At 37.5% G+C, this 21,820-nt stretch overlaps 1 protein-coding gene across 11 annotated transcripts in view; it reads left to right on the top strand.

Moving 5' to 3' along the window:
* Positions 1–20,316, top strand: part of MIER1 (MIER1 transcriptional regulator) — a 58,766-nt gene extending 38,450 nt beyond the window's left edge. For all 11 annotated transcript variants that reach the window (XM_070268878.1, XM_070268874.1, XM_001500074.7 and 8 more), the window contains 6 exons: positions 4,267–4,418; positions 5,165–5,246; positions 6,389–6,483; positions 9,783–9,910; positions 14,269–14,408; positions 17,325–20,316. In XM_070268878.1, the coding sequence (XP_070124979.1) occupies positions 4,267–4,418; positions 5,165–5,246; positions 6,389–6,483; positions 9,783–9,910; positions 14,269–14,408; positions 17,325–17,653 (926 nt within the window). In that variant the 3' untranslated portion in view covers positions 17,654–20,316. The remainder of the gene's footprint in view (positions 1–4,266; positions 4,419–5,164; positions 5,247–6,388; positions 6,484–9,782; positions 9,911–14,268; positions 14,409–17,324) is intronic.
* The last annotated feature ends 1,504 nt before the right edge of the window (positions 20,317–21,820 follow it).

Below are 21,820 nucleotides of genomic sequence, written 5' to 3'. Positions count from 1 at the left end.
ATTTTCTTCATCAGTTATCACTCCTAATTCAAACAGTTATATAAACAAGATTTGTTACAGTCAAAATTGAGACATGTTCCTTTGAACCTGTATCTATTTTGGTTACAAAATCTCAACCACACGTTAACATTTTCTTAAATTTATCTAAATTATCATTTATACTCAACAGAGTATATTATAATCATTTTTTATTCATCTTAGTATCCTTAATACCTAGGATGGTCTTTGTAACATAGGCCTTCAGTAAGCATTCGGTGGCTGAGTTATTAAGTGGGTGCAGAATTGTATTCACAGAACAGGAAACTTGCATCAGTGTCTGGGCATTTGGCCTTGGACATGCTGCTTAACTTCCTTTTCTCCTCATCTATAAAACAGCAGTAGTAGAGCTTATCTGTACAGAGCCTGTTGGCGAAGGTTTCCATGCGATAGTTTGATCTGTAGCGTTTAGCAGCATGGTGTCTGGCATGCAGTAAGTGCTCAGTGAGTGGCATTTTCAATAGGTGGTTAATCTTATCCATTATATTTAGGTTTTATTATTTGGATTTTCAGAAAGCATCAGTTTATCCTCTTATGCTTGCAAGTGACAAAAACCCAGTTCAGTTAGCTTCAGCTAAAAAGAATTTACCTAATTGCTTTACTGGAAAGTTGTGGCTGGTCTGGTATAACTGGAGTCAGGGGTTTTTTTGATATCAAGTGTCCCCTCTCCCTCTTCCCTTTATTGTCAGGCAAGCTAAGATGGCTACAGGGAGCTCCTGGCTTACTCTGTACATGTCCTTGTAGCTAGTAAACGAGTCAAAAAGAGAACTTCCCCATCTTTCTGCTTCAGCAAAAGTCGTAGAGAGAGCCTCTATTGACTCAGCTTGAGTCACACCCAGCCAGGAGTAATTACCATGACCAGAGAGATAGTGAGTACTCTGGCTCATCCTGGCCCATTTATCTGTTCTTGAGGCTCCAGGGGGTGGTGTCAGCCCCACTCAGACCGTATGGGAAGGGTTAAGTTCCCAAAGAAGTGCTGGGTAGATGAAAAGCATGATTTTTAAAAGTTACGTGTATTTTATTTTCTCCCATGTACTAAACTGAGTAAACACTGCAGCTTTCTGATAAGACCAAATAATTTGAATGCTGGTAAACATCCCAGAGTGCACAGGATACCCCCCATCCCCCGAATTATCTGGCCAAAAGTGTCAGCACTGCCAAGATTGAGAACCCTGGACTAAATTAATTGGGGCTTAGATGGGCTACTTAGGCAAAAAAAAGTCAAGAGAAAGGAACAAGATGTTCCCAGTCAGATTTTCATGCCTGCATGATGTAAATTTTAAAGTAAATGGCAGCTAGGGATTAGGAAGCAGTGAATAGGACCATGTAAATTGTTGTTTCTGATGAACATCTGACAATCTTTTGATTCTTCATTTACTTAGTGAAAAATGCACACGTGCATTACCCCTAGTTGATGAAAATAATACTGTTGAAACAGGCAGTCCATGTAACCCATATATAGGAAAACTTCAGCTAGACAACTTAAAATTCATGTCACCAATCAGTGTGACTTTTTAAGAATGGAAATTTCTGTTGTAAACCTTGTTATTACGCCATATTGCTGATTATGGATCAGCATTTTTATCCTCGTAATATATTGATTAGATAGACTTTTTACTTAGGCATTAGAAATAGAACAACACTTTTTGTTTTGTTTTACTAAAACTAGAGCTTAGTAAATAGACATTTATTCATTGAGAATTAATTTCCCAGATTACAGAAGTTTGTTTATGGTTTTGTGGCGGTGATTTCTCAGCTTTCTACACTAGCTCCCCACCTGCCCACACACACACACACACACACAATGAACTCTTAAATTATTTTGACGACTCATTGCTTGTCTGACAAGCTTAATTTAATTATTTAGAACAGCATAAGAAGCACTTCCCCAGCTAATCTGTGTTAACATACTGGGTGAGCTCCTGCCTTCTGAACTTTCACTTATTTATAATCATATATAAATTATGTCTTCCTGTAACACAAGGTGGATATATTTATGGTTGTTTCTTAAAAGTTGTATTATTTTGGCATGATGATTCATTTAGAATGAAATAGTTTCAGAAGATGCGGTTACACTTTGGTGATAGTGATCTTTCGAAATCCAACATGTTTGTGTCACTTTATATAATTAAAGAGTGTTTTTTTCTTTCGGTTGCTATTATAGTTTTTTCCTTCATACCGTATTTATAGACGTTATTTCCCCTCTGTATTTTAGTGTGTTGTATCATAGTAGTTCTTCTGAATTTTTGATTTCTTGGCATTTAGTCATTCTACAGCAGACATTTAATAAATATCAACTGCCTTGCCTGTTTTATTTAGATTATAGTCAGAGGTCATTTTATTTAGAGCGTAAACTTAATTGGAAAAGAATTTGGTCTGTTTCTGGAACCAAAAAAGGCAGTGGTTTATTCTCTGTGGAAATGCTGATTGTTCTCACTGCATGGTCATTTTTTAGTATATTGTAATTGCGTAAAACGAGCATATTCTCAGGGGTAGCCTATTTGGCTATCCAGTCCCAGTTTTAGGAGTCTGGCTTGTCATTTGGTACCATCTGGTGGTGTTTGTGTACTGGAAGAACACTGGGGACTCAGGGACCCACCCTCCATTTTCCTCTTCCTGGTCAGGGTTTTAAGGCCTTGTCCAGCCCCACCCATCACTCCAAAAAAATAAGAACTGTACTCTGCTCCCTTTGGGGAACAGAGGCTGAGCAGAGAACAGAATCTAAAGCAGTGTATCCAAATTCACTTTATCGTGAGAGTCTTATTGTATTTACAGTTTAGAGTTTCACTAGGATTGGACCAGCAGGTTAGAAAAGGAATGAGGTTTACTAAGGAAAATTTCTAGATTGTCCTTGAGCTGTACTTTAAAGAAGAGTGTCTGTTTTAGGAAACAGAAAGGTAAAAAAGAATGTTTTAAAGTGTATGTGTGTGATGGTGGGGAAGAAGGTAATTTACATGAAAACACTTAACATAGTGCCTGGTACATAGGAGATGCTTAATTTGCTATTAATTTTTTTTCCATAACATGAGGGACTTTGACACTAATAGTTATCATTTGTCCCTTAAATTCAAAGTCTTTTCTCCAGCTGGCTCCTTCTTATTGGCATTTAAATGATTATGTCTCCTATCTTTAAAAATCAACAAACAAACAAAACTGGAAACTTTGTTCAGCTGTAATTCCTCTAGCTATGGCCCTATCTCCTACATCACAACCTAGCTTTTCAAGAGTTTTCTCCCTTTATTTCTTCCGCTTCCATTTACTCTTCACTCCTCTCCAGTATGGCTTCAGCTTCCATCTCTTCACGGAAACAGTTTTTGAAACATTGGTGGTAAATCCAGTGCACCTTCTTCAGTGTTCATCCTGGTCGCTTGGCGACATCTGAGCAGTCTCCGTGCTGGAAGCGTTTGCTTGCCCTAGGTGCTATGGTGACGCGCTTTTGGTCCTCCTTCTGTCTTGGGGCTGTTCATTCTTAATTTTGTCTGTTTTCATCTTCCTGTTATACTTCCACAGTTTCTCATCTTAGGTTCTCCTCCTTTTCATTTTCTAGATTTTGATGAGATTTAGGTTTTAATCTTAGCATAATGGAAATTATGATGAAACCTAAATGGCTTTTTTAAAAAGGAATGACTTTTGTTTTTATGAAAACAATTTATGCTCGTTATAATACATTTTCAAGCATCATAGAAAAATATAAAGAAGGAAAGAAAAGTTGTCCCAAATCCTACCACCAAGAAATAAGCAGTATTCACATTTGGTGAGCACTGTTTTAGACATCCCTTTTCAAAAATTAAATTATAGCTAACATCCATTGAGACTTACTTATGCCAGGATTTTTTTAAAGTGCTTTAAATCCTTACAGCCCCATGTGGTTGAGTTTTTATCCCATTTCACAGATGAGGCAGAGAGAAGGAAGTAACTTGCCCAAGGTCATACAGGTAGTAAGTGGTAGCGGTGCTCTTCAAACAGAGAGCGTGGAATTTGGTAAGCTCCAGCTAAGTCACACTGGATCTGAAAGGGGCATAGAGGTGGTACCCCTCTGTTGAGTTTGCTTAAGTTGCTTAGGCTGTAAGTGTTTCCCAAGAACAAAAGCACGCAAGTCGTAGCACCCTGCTTCACCTCTCCGCTCCAGTATTTTGGCTCTAAGTGTGAGTTATTTGTTCAGTGATATGTTTTAACGCAAACTATCAAGTTTTGGCATTTTATTATTAACATTATATTTTACTAATTTAGTATATGAAAATGATGATCAGCTCCTGTGGGACCCTAAGCACTTAGCAGAAGATAAAGTGATTGTGTTTCTCAAGGATGCGTCTAGAAGAACGGGTGATGAGAAAGGTGTAGAAGCAATTCCTGAAGGATCTCACATAAAAGACAATGAACAGGTACATGAATAAGAAATAACTAGTGTAATTTTCCCAAAATAAATTAACCATATAATTTATAAATGTAAATGCTTTCACATTCAGTGTTATTGTTCTAGCCACAAAATTCCAGTAACGTCATCAACAGGGAATATGAGACGTTAATCAACTCAAGATCCCATTGTTGACACACTCTCTCCGTTGATAGAGTTTCAGCTCAAATAAACAAACGAAAATCTTGGTATTTCATTTTGCCTGTATATGTTTTTTGTTAGGCTTTGAGGTTCCTTTGGATATTCCTGAAGGTCTGTGGACATCATCAAGTTGGGAATATACATCTGGGATAATGATATAATGCACATGGTCGACCAGTGCCTACCACAAACCTAATAACAGCATTATATTTTTTTACCTTTTTTCATCAATGTTTTTCTTTTCTGATTTGTTTTAAATTATCTTAGCATAGGAACCCCAAAATCCCAAAAAGGAAGGATTTGTGATTTTTATAAAATGATTTGTTTTTATTTCTAAATTCCTGGGATACTGTGGCTGCCAAGTTATTCTACATATTTAGAGGCAGTTAATTATCAGGATTGAATTAATGTTTGTTTTTCCTTCGTGTTCTCTTTCATTCACTAGAATTATTTGTCCTCTAGACAGAAGGAAAACACACACTGGATTCTGGAAAAGCATTTAGTCTCTTAAGAACTTGTAGCCTTGAACTGTTCATGGTTCTGATCACATATTGAGGCCTTTTATTTTTCTAGGCATTATATGAATTGGTTAAATGCAATTTTGACACAGAAGAAGCATTGAGAAGATTAAGATTTAATGTAAAAGCAGCTAGAGGTAAGCATAAATATTAAATTTTTGTTTTCATGATAGAGCAGAAATTTAAAACTTAAGCTCTTCAGTTTTAACTAGGTGTATCCTAAGTTTAATAATACTGATCTTTTTGATTTCAGTAAACAGGTGCTTAACAGCAAATAACACATTATAACTTGTTAAATAACTTGTGTATTACACAAGTATTATACACATGGGGAATGGGATTAAGACTGTCCCTTCCTTCTTTATGGGAAAATAAGGCCAATTAAGTGAAAATACACAATGCCTTTCAATTCTAAGGCATTTTAATAAATATTTTCTTCTTTGATCTTGGTGTAGTAGCCCTATGAGCTAAGTAATGTGAAAGATGTTATTTTCATGTTAAAGTTGATGAGACTGACATCTCTGAACTGCAGTAGCTTAGCTGAGGCAAACGTAACTCATAAACATGAAGCCATAACTAAAATCCAAGTTTTTGGTGTTTTTTAACTCTAAACTGGCTCCTACCCTGCTTCACTGAGAGCACTGTTGATACATCATTATGTAACAAATGGAAGATACATATTCATTCAGCAACATTGGGAGGCCCACTAAGTTCTGAGGGCGTTGCTGGAAATAACATCTCTGCCTCACGGTGCTCAGAGCCTGGGAAGGGATGCTGAAAAATAGAAGTCCTGAGTTCCTCCAAGGAGGATGAGAGGTGGCCATTCAGACTTACTGCAGTGGGACTCAACCTAGTGGGGGAAAGGGTGAGGATGTTTGGGAAGCTTCTAGAACAAAGTGATATTTTTGCTGGGATGGAAAAGGGGGTGAGGTGGGAGGTAGGAAATAACGCTAGGCAAAGGGAGCAGCGTGCACAAAGTCTAAAGAAAGAACAGAGCAAGTTTAAGGAATTGAAAGGTGGCCAGTCTAGTTGGATCACGAAGAATAGAAGAGAAAATGGCCTAAGTTGAAGTTAGAAAGTTACTGACCAAATCATCCAAAATTTTATTAAATAAGGAGTTTTCATCACTTTACCTTTTTGTAGCCATCAATAATAGAGGTCAGGAGTAAAATACTTCCTTCATTGTTACCAGAAGGTTACACTTTTATTTGCAGCTTTGTTTGTTATATGGAACATTTGGGAGAGTATTGCTTAACAGTTTTTCCCTCCATTTTGTCAGAGGAATTGTCTGTTTGGACAGAGGAAGAGTGTAGAAATTTTGAACAAGGGCTCAAAGCCTATGGAAAGGATTTTCATTTGATTCAGGCTAATAAAGTAAGTAATGATATTTGTTCTTTTACTATAAGAAATTTAACAACTCTGATCATCTTATATCTTAGTTATTTTCTGATAGTAAAGGTTCTATGATGAATATTTTAATATATTCCTATTTAGGGAATTCTTATAAAAAGCGTGTCTAGACTTCCTGCCGTACATTTGCCAGGTGACTGTTGGCAGTGTGTGATATTGGAAGCCTTAAGAATTAGACTCATTTACAAATACGTTCCTCAGCTTCCAGGTGGGACGTGTGTGTGCAGTGTAACTATTTAAAGCTGTTTTCCACATACTTGTGACAGATTTTTTTAAGGAGCCTCTTGAAAATAATTTTGAAACTTTAAAGCTTTTTTTTTTTTTGAGGAAGATTAGCCCTGAGCTAACATCTGCTGCCAATCCTCCTCTTTTCCCTAAGGAAGACTGACCCTGAGCTAACATCTCTGCCCGTCTTCCTCTATTTTATGTGTTACACATGCCACAGCATGGCTTGGTGAGCACCCACACCCACACCTGGGGCCCGAACCAGCAGAGCACACGAACTTAATTGCTGTGCCACCGGGCCGGCCCCCCTTAAAGCATTTTTAACGTGACGTTGTGTATAATTAAAATATTTTTTAAATTTGCTTAAGTCCTGATCTAAAATTAGATACTTAATATTTAATTTGGTTTTAATTAAGATTCAGTTTTCCAGAAGAATACATATCTGAATAAGTCAGCTTTCTTATACATTATTATAATTTTATAATTTGAAAATTTTATTTAACATTATTTATCACTCCATATGGATAATATCAATCATACAATGTCAGTATGTACCCAAAAGGACTTCATAATTACTTGCAGATTTATTTTTAGGTTTAATTCTTTTAAAAACTGAAATCAGGTAAGATTTTTAACGGTAACTACACAAATATAGAGAATAGAAGAATGTTTTGTTCTTATAGGAAATTAGAACAGGCAAAATTACAATCTCAGAGTTAAAGTGTAGGAAATTAAGTAATTTCTAGGCTTATGACTATCACTGTTTTAGTGAATATAAATGACAAGGAGCTTGGCTTTACACATTTCCATAAAGATAGCGTCTGAGTTTTGTGTGATGGCTTCTTTGAGATGTTGTTGAAAAGTATCTGGGCTTGCTTGCGTCTGAGGCTCTACATAGCTGGTCACCACATCCTCCTTTTTTATACCTCTGGATGTGGTTGGAGGTGTCCACTTGATTGTTTCAATACTTATTTAACAGGATCTATTTTGTGTTCTATAAATAAAATAGTTGTTTACAAATCCTCTGAGTTCATTTCTCTTAGTTCTGTTGTGCGTTAACTATTTTACTCTTGATTATCTTATTTTATTTTGGTATTTGACATCAGACATAACTAATAGAGAAATTTTGAGTCTTAGCATTAGTATCAGAAATCTATCTCTACCCCTTAATGTTGCATCCAGATCATCTGATAACCTCCAAAAAGTGAATACTGTATGAAAGGAGTACATTATGCTAGTGACTGGCCATGTATGTTCCTGATTGTTTAAAAAAAAAAAAATAGGGGCCAGCCAAGTGGCACAGCAGTTAAGTTCACACACTCCGCTTTAGTGGCCCAGGGTTTGCTGGTTCGGATCCCAGGCATGGACCTACACATTGCTCATGAAGCTGTGCTGTGGTAGGCGTCCCACATATAAAATGGAGGAAGATGGGCATGGATGTTAGCTCAGGGCCAGTCTTCCTCAGCAAAAAGAGGAGGATTGGCAGTGGATGTTAGCTCAGGGCTGATCTTCCTCAAAAAAAAAAAAATAATAATAATGGATTGTTTCATGATTGAAAGGGATGACATTTTGGATAAGAGTTTTCTAGCGTTCCTGCTTGAATTCAAACACTTTTGACCAAACCACGCTGGATTACCTTTGGAGGGGACCCCTTCAGTGATAAGCTGATGTAACTAGCAGCAGCAGCAACCTCCCAGAAATCCCCGTTTTTAAGAAATACAAGCTTACTAGGTGACTTGAAACTACTTAAGTGACTTGGAACTACTAGCCAAAAATGTGTTAATGTCATATAGAAAATAAGACTTTGATTTCTTTATAAATGTCTGGGAAAGTGATATTTTGGTGTTACAGAAGTCAGCTGACCTGCACGTAATACACTAGTTGTCCTAGTGAACAAAGGGAGGACGGTGATTCTTTAAGAGGCAGAGTAGTCGTCCAGTGAAGTCATTGACTTTGTCTTCACACCTAGAATTGAATTTTGGATCTTATTCATAAGTTCTATTATGGAGGCTTATTTTATTGAGGATTTTTCATAATGTTAAATTTGCATGCCTTAAAATGTCTTTACAGTTCTTGTTTTCAGTAAAGTACGGTTGACTTGGCTTGTATCTATCTAGAACTAAGACTCTGAAGGAGGCAAAAAAGAACTTGAGAAGATGATTTTTTTTTTTAAAGCCCTAGAGCAACATGGGCCAACGTTATAAAGTACAAGCAGAGGGGAATAAACAAAAACCTGTTTCAGGTGACAGTAAGGATGTCCGCAAGTTGATCTTAGGATACTTGCTTCAAGATCAGAAATTTATGGGTTAAAGCAGTATCATCTTGCATCCCAAACACTCACGCCAGATACCTTTTCTCCTTTTAAACTCCCAGTAGTTTATTCTATACATCAGCCCTACCAGCTCTGCAAGATAAGTAGTGAAAAGGGGGATTTTTGTCAGCGTTAGTTGCCAGTCCAATAGGTGTTGAACGTTATGAAAGGGGAAACATTCAGTTACACAAATAGGTATAGCACCGTAAGCCAGTGGAATAACTTAGTCAACAAAGCATTAGCATTATTATAATAGCTCTTAACTCGCTGTGGAATATTCTCAGCCTTTCTAGAAAGTAAATTAATAGTCTGGATCACCACTGCGACTAGTAAGAGAATCTTTACATGGAAATTTAAATGTAGACTCCATAGGTGCTCTGTGAGTAGAAGTATTTGTAAACTATGTATAGTATTATTTTAACTCAAATACTACTTCCAAACATTTTCAATAGACAAGTATTTATTTTTGTAGTAAAGATGATAACCTTTTAAAAAACATAATGCTAAATATCTGAAGACTGAATGAATACATTGCCAATGTATTATTTCTCTTAATGGGGGTTTAAAAAGAATAGTTTTTAACGCAGCTGCTGCAGTGTTGTATTTTATACATAGTATTGTATATTATTACTTAAGGACCAGCTAAATTTATTTTCCAACTTTAGATATTTTTCATGAAATAACTCCTTTAAAGAGATGATTCTTGAAAACTATTTGTTTCTTACAGGTTCGAACAAGGTCAGTTGGTGAATGTGTAGCATTCTATTATATGTGGAAAAAATCTGAACGTTACGATTTCTTTGCTCAGCAAACACGATTTGGAAAAAAGAAATATAATCTTCATCCTGGTGTCACGTGAGTTTTATTTTTTCTTTTGAGTCATTTTGTTGTTAAGCTTTTCTAAATTTCTCGAGAAAATTGTAATTTTTAGAATCTTCATTTTTGAATAGGATGGGAGTTCACGTTGGTTTAGATATATCCGTTTATTGATAGATCTTCTTGGGTCATTTAGACTTTTCAGCGTCTTAGAAAACACTGTAAACTACAGTTCATCCTATTTGAGACAAGTGTGTCAAAGTAGATGTTAGAGTGTAAATTTTCAGTAGTTTTCCTGAGAGAAGAGGGATCAGAATAGCTGTGTAAGCATGCTTTTGTTAACTTCTGTTCCATTCAGTATAAGCACATACAGTTTTAATCTGGAAACATTGTGAGAGCAGTGAGAATCGGAAAGGGAGACTGTCTTTCCTCAAACTGTACAGTCGTATGCCTAATAGAGGCCCTTCAAAGAGGAAGGAAAATTAAAATTTTTTTAATCCAATTTACTTTTGATCCTGAGAATCAAAATAAGATTTGGGTATAGATGATATAAAAGGGAAAAGACATAGGGATATAATAAATCAAGGTCAAATTGCCTTTTCTTTTTTGTTACAAAGTTTCTTACAGAGGAAAGCATATGTGCATGGTGACTTCTCTTTTCCTAGATTTCCCGAAACCTTTCCTCTAACAGAAATAATGTTTAGTAATTAGTAATGCAACTGTAGCTTACTCCCAGGGTTAGCAGTATGGGTTGTTAGTATATGCACTCTTTATGCAAAATGCCTTCTGTCTGTTGCGGTCCCTGCACACATTCTCTTATCCTCATTCAGTCTAGCTTGGAATGAAACACTGTCCCCACTGCCACTAGTAATTTGTTACTTAACTACATAGAGCATTGAACCCTTTGTCTCACATAAGTTCTAAAATACTGATGAATTGTTATAGTAGAATTAACTTTACTATACTGTCCTTGATTATTCCCTGTTTATGGAATAAAAATAATTCACAGTTGTGACTTCATTTGGCCAAGTGTGCACCAGTAAAGTTCTGGAGGCTGGCCCAACAGCTGCCTTTGAAAGATGTGTTTACATGCATATTTGATTATGCTTTTCAAACTAGGGTCCTCGGCTGGCCTGTTTCTTGGTTATGTTCATTTGCAGGTATCACTGTTTATCACTTCCCTGGAGGATCAAACACTAAAATCCAAAACAAAACTATCTAGAACGAAATAAATGGATATGATTGCCCCTGGAAATCATGGGACATTGGACTTTGTGCCTCATCCCCCTTTATTCAAAGCTTGTGATGGCTAGTGTGCAATTTCATATATGACAGTGTTCCTAATTTTATATAATTGCTTAAGCATGTTATCAATTTATAGTTACATTTTTTTCTGGATTATTTATTAATAGTGGTGAGGCATAATGTAGAACTAGATATAGCTATCTAGTCTTCAGAGTATATCTTAAAATAGTCACAGTTTTCAAGCTATTCTATAGGGAAAAGCAATAGTAACATCTTTCATTTTTTTCACCCATTTCAGAAATAATGTTCACACACGAACTACAGGCAATCTGTCGTCATCAGCAGTAAGAACATAGGAGTTGCCATGCTGGTCAGACCCATGGTTCATCCAGTTTTCTCTTTCAGAAAGCATCACCAAGGGAAGTGGTGTGGGCTGGCTTAGTTGGTCCTCTGTGACGTCAAGCTCGACAGGTTAGGTAGGGATGTGCCGCCAAACATTTTAGTTTCTCTAATATTCTCTTCTTAGCCTCTGAACATTTTTGAAGATACTTCAATCTGTAACTTTGATTCCTCTTAAGGTTAAGGATTCTCTAGGTAGGGTAGCCATAGTTAACAGTAGTCCCATAGCTTCTCTTTTTTTCAGGCCGTCAGAGTTAACAGTGGCCCCTAGTGTGATGGTATGAGGTGACCAGATGTGTTTACCCCACGGCAAGAATACAGTGGTTTCGGAGGCTTTAGTCCTGGGCCGCTGGGTCTTTCCTAAAGGCTTTTTAGCTGAGAGAACTGTAACCTTTCACTCACGCGCACAGTTTTGGCTGTGTGGCATATCCTATAAGAAGCTGTGGCCAGACCGTACGTTTTTTCCAGATGAGCAGAAATTGTGATTTTCTGTACACACGAGATATTTTTTTGCTTTGCTTCCAGGACCTTCTCTTTCTGTTAATAGTTGCACTTTAAGTGACTGCACAAAACATTAATGCCTGCAGACAAAAGTTTGAATGAAGTTTTTCATCTTCCTTTTTTAGTCAAAATCCATAGTTAGAGCGCATTATCCTGAAAGTTATTTGCTCATTTGTCTGCTACATCGTTACCTTCTATCTGTTCACCAGAATGAAGCACACTTGCCACTTCTCTGCCTGCAAACAGCCTCTGAAAGATCCTACTACAGACTCTCTGTTCACTGCCTGGAAGAATTAGTAGCCATATGCAAATTGCAAATTTCACTGTAACAGTCTAGCAAATAATTTTTTTAAAAAAGTAAACATTAACTTAGCGTAACTCCAGTTATCTGAACATTGCTCCAAACTCCTGTATGGTCTACCTGACTCTTCTCCTTCCTTAAGTATTCTGGATGCCATTAATCTTTAAGAAATAACAGTAATTCTTTCGCAGTATCATTGCTATATTCAAGAAACTTTAAGTAATTTTGATATCTAGTGTCAACTCTAGCTTCCTTTGCTTGGCTGTTCATGTCCTCCATTGTCCATTCCCACCATACCAAATGTGTCTCCAACAGTCCTTGCTCGTGCATCATCTGTTCCTATTAGCCTTAGCTTCTCAAGTCCCTTAGGCACTCATCATGCTCGTTGCTGCTTCTGTGTGCTTCAGACCTGTTACATAATTGTTCTGTAAAGATGATGGATGGCATAAAGCTGAAGAGGTTGTAAAGAGCGTCACGTTCAATTCCTTCCATTGACAGATGAGGAGAATAAGACCTAGAATGTTAACTTGATGAGCTTGTGGTCTTCCATGGTTCTTTGACATGTGTTTGTGTTGTACCTCAGACTTTGGAAGCTTCCTGCATTCGAGTCCCATGGCCCTGTATCTCTTATATCCCTAGAACGCAGGGGACGGTGGAATCCTGTAGTTGGAGATGATAAGCACAGTTGATACTCTGTGTACACCGTTACTACAGACTTTTAGTCAAGTCTTGAGCCCTTCCACTGTTTCCTCTTACCCATGTTCTTATTTACCCTGTTCACAAAATTCTGAAATATTCCTCTTAATATTTCTATTATAATTATTCTGGGCGAATTTTAAAATAAATAATGTACTTAAGTTTTTATTGAGCTGCTTCTACTCCATGCCATGCACAACTTGGGTATCGGTGGTGCAGGGATAAACAGACTAAAATGCCTGCCTTCGGGGAATTACTGCATGCAGGCTTCAGCAGACTTTTTCTCTAAAGAGCTAGAGAGTAAAATACTTGAAGCTTTGCAGGCCTTAAGTTCTCTTGCGATTGCTTAGCTCTGCTGTTGTACAAAAGCTGTTACAGACACTATGTGAATGAATGGGTGTGACCGTGTTCCAGTAAAATATTATTCACAAAAACAAGTGGCCGAGCCCACAGTCTGTAGTTTGCTCACCTTCATTCTACTGACTTAATAGCACTTTCTAGCTTACAAGACACTTGCCTACACTTAGGTTATACAACAGCCTGTGTGGTAGAAAGGTCAGGTATTGCATGCATCTTATAGGTACAGGCACTAAACCTCAGAGAGAGAAGTATTTCTTTAGCCCAGATCTTCTAACCCCTACCCAGTGTCAGTCACCACAAGCGTCTTTCCCTGTCGGACAGTTCAGGAGTGACTCAGAGAAGAAGTGAGCTCACCTCTAATGGTATACGCCCAGGAACTTAGTCTCTGGGAGCTCAGGTGTAGCAGAAAGGTAATAAAGCAGGTATTCAGGAAGGTCAGAGAGTGGTTCATTGTTAGGCCCTGTTTGTCTCTGAGGTGTTGCCACAGCCTTCAGATAGCCGTTAGGAGCTTGAAGATCCCAGTCTGTGGCTGTTCAGAAATTCTTTGTACGGCTTCTGATCGACGTCATACCACTCGCTTCGTTTATAAATCCTCTGATTTTAGCTGGGTCCCTCTGAGCACTTGCCTACAGTTTTAAAAGTTTTAAAACTTCATATAGTTGTCTAAAATTTGCTAGTTTACAGCCCTTATCCTTTTTCCCTACAAACATGTAACCAAGGGAGCTTTCCATTTAAATGTTCAAATCCTGGTGTGATAGATGAGGCACTGGAATGAATGTAAGTGAAAATGAGGATATGTTTGTTAATAAAACCTCCTAAATTGAACCTTAATTTTAATTTTCAGCTGTTTTTAATATAAGTAAATAATTGTTTTATTATTTTACTTAATTTTAAGGGATTACATGGATCGCCTTCTGGATGAAAGTGAAAGTGCGGCTTCGAGCCGCGCCCCGTCCCCTCCACCCACGGCCTCCAGCAGCAGTAACAGCCAGTCCGAGAAGGAAGACGGTGCCGGGAGCGCCAGCGCTCAGAACGGTGAGCAGCCCCAGGCGCACTTGTACTTCTTCCTGCTGAGGCGCACTTTGCTGTCAGGAGCCTGGGAAATTCAGTTTTGTTTCTGTTAAACTTCCAAAGCAGAAGTTAAAGTAATAATTGTAAATACCAGATGACAAACATAGTATCAGCATACATAGATACTGACACACAGAGAATAGAAACTATTTGGAAAGAATCCTATTGACATCACTAGAAAGTATCTAAGTTTAATAAAGTCTGTTATCAACGTGTCATTTAAGAAATTTATTCTTTTTAAGTAACATCTGTTTTCTTATCCAGTTGGGATGCCTGGACGTAAGTATTCTTGTTAACTCTTAGACTGAAACTCCAGCCATTTCACATCAGAAATACACAGATATTTATGAAATACTTTGAGAGCTTAATAACACTTGGTCAGGCAAGTGCTTTCAGCATATAGATGAAAAGAAGATAGCACAAGCACTGCTTTGAATATTTTTCTCACTGATAGCATAATGACCTTGAAGGATGAGAAAAGATAACACAGGCATCAGCCTGTGCACTAATATTCTACAGAAATGCTTCTATTTTTATCTCCATGCAAGATGGAAGCAAAAAGCATACTGATAAGTTTGAGGTTCAGATAATGTTCTTGTTTAAAATACACAATGGACCACAGATCACTGTGCTGATCAGTAAGACCTTGTCAGAGAATTATTTTGATTTCTACTTTTATTAAAATGGTCTTCCTAAGTAAGACAGTTGCCAAGCAGAAAGTAGTAAGCCCTCATTCCTCCCTAGGACACTTGTGGCCTAAAGCTCTGCCCACCTGCGTGCTGATGTGCCAGCCTTCGGGCAGGGCTAGTGGAGAGCTCACCTGCCCTGACAGAAGGTGGCAGAGGAACACTGACAGGTTTGACCTTTGTTCTTGCCAAAGGTCTCACACTGGCACTGCCGAGTGAATAGGCTTTGTTCATTTGATGACCCTCCAAACTTCGCCCCTAAAAACAAAGCAAACAAACAGAAATTAGGGCCCAGCAGCCATTTCCTGATCCAGACAGGTTCACTGCCATGATGTCTAACGGCAGCCACCTCCATTCTAAAGTAGAGTAAGCAGCTGAGACTCTGACCTTGGGACTAGCGGTGGAAGCCCAGGAAGGCAGACTGTTGGTACCTCTTCTGTCTTTTCTCGTTTGCTCATAACACCAAATAAATCATTTTCCTTTTTTTCTTTTTGAACCGTTTGATGAGAACATGCAGTTAGTCTAGGAGAGTGTTGTAAGTTACCTATAAATTACTCAGTAGCCCAGAAGCCATTCAAATCAGGTACCTACAATCAAGATTCGCAGGTTTTTCAAAGAAAGGAAGGAACTTTCCAACTCAACTTTGTTTTATAAGGGTCTTTCTTTCATTAGTGTCTTGAAATCTTTTTTTTTTTTCTTAAAGATTGGCACCTGGGCTAACAACTGTTGCCAATCTTTTCTTTTCTTTCTTTTTTTTTTTCTGCTTTATCTCCCCAAATCCCCTGTGTACACAGTTGTATATCTTAGTTGCAGGTCCTTCTAGTTGTGGGATGTGGGACGCTGCCTCAACGTGGCCTGACAAGCGGTGCCATGTCCGCGCCCAGGATCCGAACCCTGGGCCGCCGCAGCGGAGCGTGCAAACTTAACCACTCGGCCATGGAGCTGGCCCCAGTGTCTTGAAATCTTATTTTGACCTAATCACAGTGTCACCTAGCTCTTTGGGGTTCCTACAACAGAATCATTCCTTCACTGTCATCGGATGCATCATCCCCGTGTGCGTTTGTGATTTGAGTGTTGGGGAGTATAGAATATTTTCGAGTTGGAGAATATAGAATATTTTCTTTCACCAAAATGTAGTATTTGAGGTTCATCCTTTATACTGAATATTTTTCAGATAATTAAATTTTATCTCCAGTGGTGCATTCTATATTTTACATTAAGTATCCCCAAAATTTCTACTCCCTTTTGCAACTGTAACATGACCTTTTTATTGTTACTTGCTTTTATTAGAATAATTATGCTCTTTCTTTTCTCGCCTATTACAGAGGAATTTGTTTTTACTTTTAGCATTTTCAAGTGTATGCTTGGACTGTTCAAGCATTAATTTTTTAACAGTATGACAGGTTATTTAAATCCATTTAGATACAGCATATGATCTTTACCCTTAAAGCACAATACGTATAGATTTACATTAAGAAGAAAGAAGTCCATGCTGCCCGTGGCCGAGTGGTTAAAAAGTTCCGCATGCTCCACTTCGGCGGCCCAGCTTCACGGGTTTGGATCCTGGGTGCAGACCTACACCACTCATCAGGCACTCTGTGCAGGCATCCCACACACAAAATAGAGGAAGACTGGCAACAGATGTTCCTTCAGGGTGAATCTGCCCCACCAGAAAATACCAAACAGACAAAAGAATACGAAAGTCACGTCATACTGATTTTATATGGCAGTAGAAAACTCAAGCTTCTAAAGAAAATATATTTCTTTTTTTACATGGTTTTTAAAAACTTTTTGGTAAATCTGAATAATCAATGTGCATATCGTTGCTATTTAATTCAGCTTATTTAGCCTACCAGATCCAATGCCTGTTTGTTGTCACACAATACCAGCACGCTTTGAATATTCACCAAATCCTGTTCTGAATTCTTTACATTTGTTAACTTATTTAATCTTCACAACAACCCTGTGAGGTAAACCTGTGATTGTCCTTTTCGTATATCTGATGAAACTGAGGTACAGAGAGTGTAAGTAACTTGCCTAAGGTCACACAGATACTAAGTAAATAGAGCCAGGATTCAGACATATGTTTACACAGATCTGATACCTTCCTTTCTTGATGAAAAGCTGTTTTATAATAGTTTACACATTTAACTTTTTAGTGTTATCAGTTTCATTTATGTTTCTTCCAACTTAGGGGTGTCATCTAATGGACCCGGTGAAATATTAAACAAAGAAGAAGTAAAAGTTGAAGGGTTGCACATTAACGGACCAACAGGTGGAAATAAGAAACCACTTCATGCAGATATGGATACTAATGGCTATGAAACAGATAACCTTACCACTGACCCAAAACTTGCCCATGTGACTGCAAGAAATGAAAATGATTTTGATGAAAAAAGTGAGAGACCTGCCAAAAGGCGAAGGGTAAACAGCAATGGAAAAGAAAGTCCAGGTTCTTCTGAATTTCTCCAAGAAGCCATCTCACAGGGAAAATTTGAAGAACTTGAAAACACAGATGACTAAATTTTAGACTCATTTTACTTTCTTTGAAGTAAATTCTGGCGTGACTTAAATTTTCAGGGTTGATGGGTTACCTTAAAAAGTTGATTTCCTTGAAGCAGTTGGTAAAAATTTGAAAATTTGAATTGAGTCCTAACTTTAGTAAATAAGATTTCATAATTCTGCCTTTTGCAGATTTTTTACTTTAAAACTGTAAAGACCCTTTTAAGAATATAATAAATAGTTTAGTAAATTTGAATGGACTAAAGATTTATCTGTACCTTCTCATTGATGTATTAATCCTAAAATTTCACTACAAGGTACTCTGTGCTTAGTTCGATGGCAGGGAAGAAAAAATCAAGTTCAATTTTCTGCTTAAACAACTTTCTGAGTTTCTTGAAATGTCTTTTATAACAGACATTTTTCTCTCCATACAAATTGAGTATCATTATTAAGGAAACCCTTATGAATCCTGAAAGTTATGCTAGCATGATTTTTTTATATATAGAAGTTTTAAAAATAAACCAAGTCAGGTTTGTGTATGTAAAATTGTTGACATCAATGATGTCTTTCCATATTCTTATCTGGGCTTAAGAAATACATTCTGTATTTTTCCAGATTCTTTGTAGCCTTTGAAAGATTTTTACAGTACATATGTCTTGACTGAGCTGTCCTTTCTTAATACAAAAGCTTGTATAATTTTCTTAACTTGTACAGTTGGTAAACTTTTATGAGAGGAATTGATATTCTGAGTCTGTCAGCTTTCATTTTATTTTGCTAAGGTTTTTAATGACTTTTTAAGTGTGTGTGTAGTAATTAAGTCATGTTTCTTATCCGGGTGGTAAAAGCATTCATAAAGGATTGTGAAAATTTGTTTTTCAAATTTCTACTTAAGGACAAATAGTTTGAGAATTCTGAAATTCAGCGTGATACTTAGATTACATAGTTTGTTTTGCATTTGCTATAATTTTCAAAATTATTTTTGAAGCAAGATAAAAGTTTAATGTTGGCTTAAGTGCTTAAATGTATCATGCTGACCAGAATCCTGTCCAGTTATTTTTATATGCATTAAAAAACCTCCCATTTTTGCATTAAATAGGGGAACCAGTCAAGTGATGTTTAGAAATTGGCACCCACAAGGAGTTGGCAGGCAAGAATATTGATTTTATGAGGAAAAGGTGAAGTCAGAAAAGGTTTTCGACTTTCCCAGTTAGAGTCCAGTCCTTCAGGTTTGATGGCGTACATCCAGATGAGCAGCAGACATGCGAAGCCGTCGCTCTGTGTGAGTGCCCACAGGATCGTCCGTTCGCAAAGCCTCGCAAGAGTGCCGTCTTATTTTTAGTGCAAAATTCTTGTTAAAAAATGTAGTTTTATACAGCTGATAGACCAACCTATATCCAAACTTTTGTAAAAGATTATTAACTATTCTTGTTTTTATCACACAGGCATACCCCAGATGCTTCTACTAAGTCATTTTTAGCCATCAGTTCAGGAGCCGATGCCTTTTTAATAAGTGTTCTGTGGTCTTGATTTACTGGCTCAGCTGGCTGACGCAATTGAGCAGAGGTTTGCACTGAGCAGTTCTGGTTTAGGCCTTACCCCCATGAAGTATTATTAATATGTTCAGACGGCTTCCCTCCACCAATGTGAACAGCGTTCTTCCCCCCAACAGTGTTAAAAGCCACTTTCCAACACTTGACTTCCTATAATGTACATTCACTGTTGTTACAAACATATCCAAGTAAATCAAAGTTTTGGGTGGACGTGCTGAGAAGCGTGAATTTTTGGTTGTTTTTGTTTTGTTTTACCTGGAACATGAATTTCTCCAGAATGGCAGCTTTAGCAGATGGCCACAGTGCATTTTCTAAATCGGATTCTGTAAAATGAATCCAGAGTATTGCAGCTCTTTGTCAGACGATCTGCAGAAATGTTGCAAACAAATAGTGATGCTGGACTTTTGAAGTTGCAACATTGGAGATGCCATTTTCACCTTTTTTTAAAAGATGTATTTTGTTTGCAGGTTTGTGAAGTTCTTGCAAACTGATATTACAGGAACAATTTTAGTAAATTCTCAGGCATGTTTGCAAATATGGCACACGTATACATATTAGGAAATTTTTTCTTGATCTTTTTAAGGAAAGACATTCCACTATTATAATGCATAATTGCTCAGCTTTTCGTAAAGAAATATTTAATTGTATTTTGTGTTTATACAGGTATTTCACACAGTACTTTGTTCTTCATAATGCAGCCACTATAACTTGATAAGTCATTGCACTACTTTCAGATTTTTACTAATATCATGAATTTGTTTAAGATTTAATACATTTCATAACTCTTGAACTCTTGACAAATTGCATTGGGAAAAGAAGCCTTGTTAATAGTTACTTAGCCTTCTCCACCCCAAACCGCCCCCCTCCCCCAGCAAAGCACTATCATTTTCATTTGGAATGGTGTTCTGTTTTATGATGTGTTTTCAAATAGAGTTCAGAATCTGCAACTCAGTTCAACACAAATCTGTTGAGCGTTAAAATGTATTTGAAGTAATATTTAAATAGGCATTTAAAATTATGAATTACATGTTTTTAAATTTATGCATAGTAATTTTGCACTGTAAAATAATTCCCTTCTCCCATTCCCTGTCTGCCATTCTGAATATGCTTATTAAAATATTTTTTTAAACATGATTTGCCTATGTAATGTTGCGTGAATGATTTTCGTTAGCTTGATTAGCTAGGTTTCGTTTCAGTTTGTATGATGCACATTGTTTACAATGCAAATATATACCATCTCTGTTCCTTCTGCTCCTAGAAGTAGTGTTTCAGGGGCTCCTAATCCTTCTTACCTCATCTTGGGTGATGTCCTTTTTTTTGAGGAAGATTAGCCCTGAGCTAACATCTGCCACCAATCCTCTTTTTTGCTGAGGAAGATTGGCCCTGAGCTAACAACATCGGTGCCCATCTTCCTCTACTTTATATGTGGGATGCCTGCCACAGCATGGCTTGATGAGCAGTGCATAGGTCTGTGCCTGGGATCCAAAACCTGCGAATCCCAGGCCTCCAAAGCAGAGCACGTGAACTTAACCACTACGCCACCCACCCAGCCCCTTGGCATGTCTTTTTGTCTTTGTTTTTCTGCAGAGAAATCCGTGGTCTGTGGACCTCTCTTCACCTGTTTCTCTTCCCCTGAACTATGTAATTAAAAATATTTTGGTCCCTCCTTTTGCCCTGCAGCTCGTATCACATAATATTTTGCAAAAACTTTGTCACAATATTTGCTTTGCTCTCAATGGAAAATTAAGAGTGGGCACTTTGAATAAGTGAGGGTTGGTGCATTTCCATAGGCAAGGTGTGTGCAGGTGACCCCAGGCGTGTGTAACTGGCTCAGTATCACTACTGAATACCAAGTCAGAAATAAAGGTTTTCCCAGCTATAATCCATATTCACAAAAAATGCCATTGTGGAAAACCATATAATATTTACAGGGAGGAACGAGGAACTTCCAAATTCTAACTTTTTATTCTGTCTCTAAATTGACATGTTCTATATCACATGATTCTACTGATTCTTTATCATAAAATCCATTCTGCTCTTTAATAATCGTTTACCCTTTGCAGAATCTTAAAGGGTCATCCACCCCAAGTTATGGTCTGATTGTATGTATTTAAATATCTGAATTAGCCTCTTGATCTTCTATCAGTTTTTTATAACCTCATTTATTATGTACCCTTAGTATTGTACTGGTATCTTTTTAAATTTTTATTAAGATTATGATAGTTCACAACCTTGTGAAATTTCAGTTGTACATTATTGTTTGTCAGTCGTGTTGCAGGTGCACCACTTCACCCTTTGTGCCCACTCCCCACCCCCCCTTTCCCCTGGTAGCCACTAATCTGTTCTTTGTCCACATGTTTAACTTCCACCTATGAGTGGAGTCATACAGGGACTGTCTTTCTCTATCTGGCTTATTTCACTTAACATAATTCCCTCAAGGTCCATCCATGTTGTTGTGAATGGGACAATTTTACCCTTTTTTATGGCTGAGTAGTATTCCATTGTATATATATACCACATTTTCTTTATCCAATCATCAGTTGGTGGGCACTTAGGTTGCTTCCACGTCTTGGCTATTGTAAATAATGCTGCAATGAACACAGGGGTGCATGGGACTTTTGGAATTGCTGATTTCAAG

Source organism: Equus caballus, chromosome 5 (assembly GCF_041296265.1).
Source record: "Equus caballus isolate H_3958 breed thoroughbred chromosome 5, TB-T2T, whole genome shotgun sequence".
NCBI lineage: Eukaryota > Metazoa > Chordata > Mammalia > Perissodactyla > Equidae > Equus > Equus caballus.
The sequence above is the reverse complement of the archived record's forward strand: the minus strand, read 5'-3'. Positions and strand labels throughout refer to the sequence as shown.